This window comes from Ochotona curzoniae, unplaced genomic scaffold (genome assembly GCF_017591425.1).
Source record: "Ochotona curzoniae isolate NIBS_2020 unplaced genomic scaffold, NIBS_Ocur_1.0 scaffold_4701, whole genome shotgun sequence".
Classification (NCBI taxonomy): Eukaryota; Metazoa; Chordata; class Mammalia; order Lagomorpha; family Ochotonidae; genus Ochotona; species Ochotona curzoniae.
In genome coordinates this window covers 61,660,021-61,662,004 of record NW_024467122.1, presented here as the reverse complement: position 1 = coordinate 61,662,004, position 1,984 = coordinate 61,660,021, and the positions used below count along the sequence as shown (strand labels likewise).

At 47.0% G+C, this 1,984-nt stretch overlaps 1 protein-coding gene across 2 annotated transcripts; it reads left to right on the top strand.

The window, feature by feature from the left end:
• LOC121149083 (ADP-ribosylation factor-like protein 2) lies at positions 1 to 505 on the top strand. 2 transcript variants are annotated; one of them, XM_040969526.1, is made up of 2 exons: positions 1 to 349; positions 425 to 505. In XM_040969526.1, exons 1-2 carry the CDS (start codon positions 2 to 4, stop codon positions 503 to 505), a joined length of 429 nt encoding a protein of 142 aa, XP_040825460.1. In that variant the 5' UTR covers position 1. The 2 variants fall into 2 exon arrangements, with proteins under 2 accessions (XP_040825460.1, XP_040825459.1); XM_040969525.1 differs by having other exon boundaries at positions 1 to 505.
• The last annotated feature ends 1,479 nt before the right edge of the window (positions 506 to 1,984 follow it).

The window sequence follows — 1,984 nt, the reverse complement described above, 5'->3', positions numbered from 1 at the left end:
GATGATGGGGCTTCTGATCATTCTGAAGAAGATGAAGCAGAAAGAGCGGGAGCTGCGGCTGCTCATGCCCGGCTTGGACAATACCAGCCAAACAACCATCCTCAAGAAGTTCAATGGCGAGGACATGGACACCATTTCCCCTACACTGGGCTTTAACATCAGGACCCTGGAGCACCGCTGGTTCAAGCTGAATATCTGGGATGTGGGCGGCCAGAAGTCACTGCGGTCCTACTGGCAGAACCACTTTGAGAGCACGGACGGCCTCATATGGGTGATGGACAGTGCCGACCGCCAGCGCATGCAGGATTGCCAGCAGGAGTTACAGAGCCGGCTGGTGGAGGAGTGCCTGGCCGGAGCAACACTCCTCATCTTTGCCAACAAGCAGGACCCTCCCGGAGCACTGTCCTCTAACACCATTCGGGAGGCCCCAGAGCTGGACTCGATCCTTAGCCACCACTGGTGCATCCAGGGTTGCAGTGCCGTCACGGGGAGAACCTGCCATTGAGCATCGACTGGCTCCTGGATGACATCTGCAGCCGCCTCTTCACAGCTGACGGACCATTCCAGGGCCCCGCTTCGAGATGTCCAACCCACCCCCTTTTCCCCAACCCAGCCTTCCCTGCAGGAAAGGGAGTCAGCCAGCAGGGTTAACACTCCTCTGCCACGCACCATGGCCATCTGCTGGCTGTCATTCTGCCTAACACACATATACACCTGGCCTGCTGCTGCCACCCCCAACACAAAGAGCGGGGGCTGGTGGGACACCCACACACATATACCCACTGCTGGCGCTACTGAGGCTGTGGGCCTTGTCCTGCGTGACTGAGAATAAAGCGCTCCTTGCCCTGGTGGAAAAAATAAATAAATCTTTTAAAAATGTTAAATTTAAAGATGAAAAGTGACATTTTAAAATATACAAAGAAAGATGATAACAGTCAGGGCACAAGAATGTGCATAAAAGCACGCTGAAATATTACTCATAGTTTAAATGAGATCCTGCTATTTGTGACAGCAGAGGTGGAACACGAAGTCATCATGCTAAGTGAGGTAAGCCAGACACAGCTCAAGTATCCTATGAATGTCCTTACATAGATTGAACATCTTTTAAAAGATTTATTTACTTGAAAGTCAGAGGTGCAGAGAGGGATCTTCCATGGGGTAGTTCACGTCCCAGGTGGCTGTAGCAGCAAGCACTGGGCCAAAGCCAGAAACCAGGAGCTTGCTCCAGGTATCCCACACAGGTAGCAGCAGCCCAATCACTTGGGCCATCTCTCACTGCTTTTCCCAGACCATTAACAGGTAGTTGGATTGGAAGTGAAGCAGCTAGGATCTGGGTACCTACATGGGGTGCAGCTCTACAGAGAGCAACTTTATGCACCATGGAAAACACCAGCCCTAGGTTAAGCAGTCTTAATCTTCAAAATTTCAGTATAAAATGTTCCAGAATCCAAAGCTTTGTGAGCACTAACAGGATGCCACGAATCAAAAATCCCACAACAGATCTTGTGTGACAGATTGCTGTCAAAACACAGTTACTCAATATACACAAAGAACAAAAGACCATCCCAGCCACTTTAGCTGAAATGCCCAAATTTTGTTCCATGCCCTAAATTACTCAAGACTATTATATGAAATTACCTTCTGGCTATGTGTAAAAGAGATATATATATGTAAATATTAATAATTTTCTGTTTAGACTTGAGTCCTCCCCAAGATACCTTGGTATGTATAGAAAGTGCTGAAATGGAGTGAATTTATGATGGTGTGTGCTTAACTGGGGTAATTTCAGCTAGTTGATCTGCTACTTGCCTACAGTTAACAATAGAGGACTATATACTTCAAAATTTCTAAGGGGGAATATTTGCATTAATCACTTTTTTAAACATGTAGACTAAGACAGGAGGCAACCTTTGGAGGTGATGAATATACTTATCTCCAATGAATAATAAATATGAATGTCTCTTTGTATGACGTGTATCCCTGT

Excerpts from the sequence above, each read along its gene's own strand:
- LOC121149083 (XM_040969525.1), top strand. The coding sequence starts at position 2 with ATGATGGGGCTTCTGATCATTCTGAAGAAGATGAAGCAGAAAGAGCGG.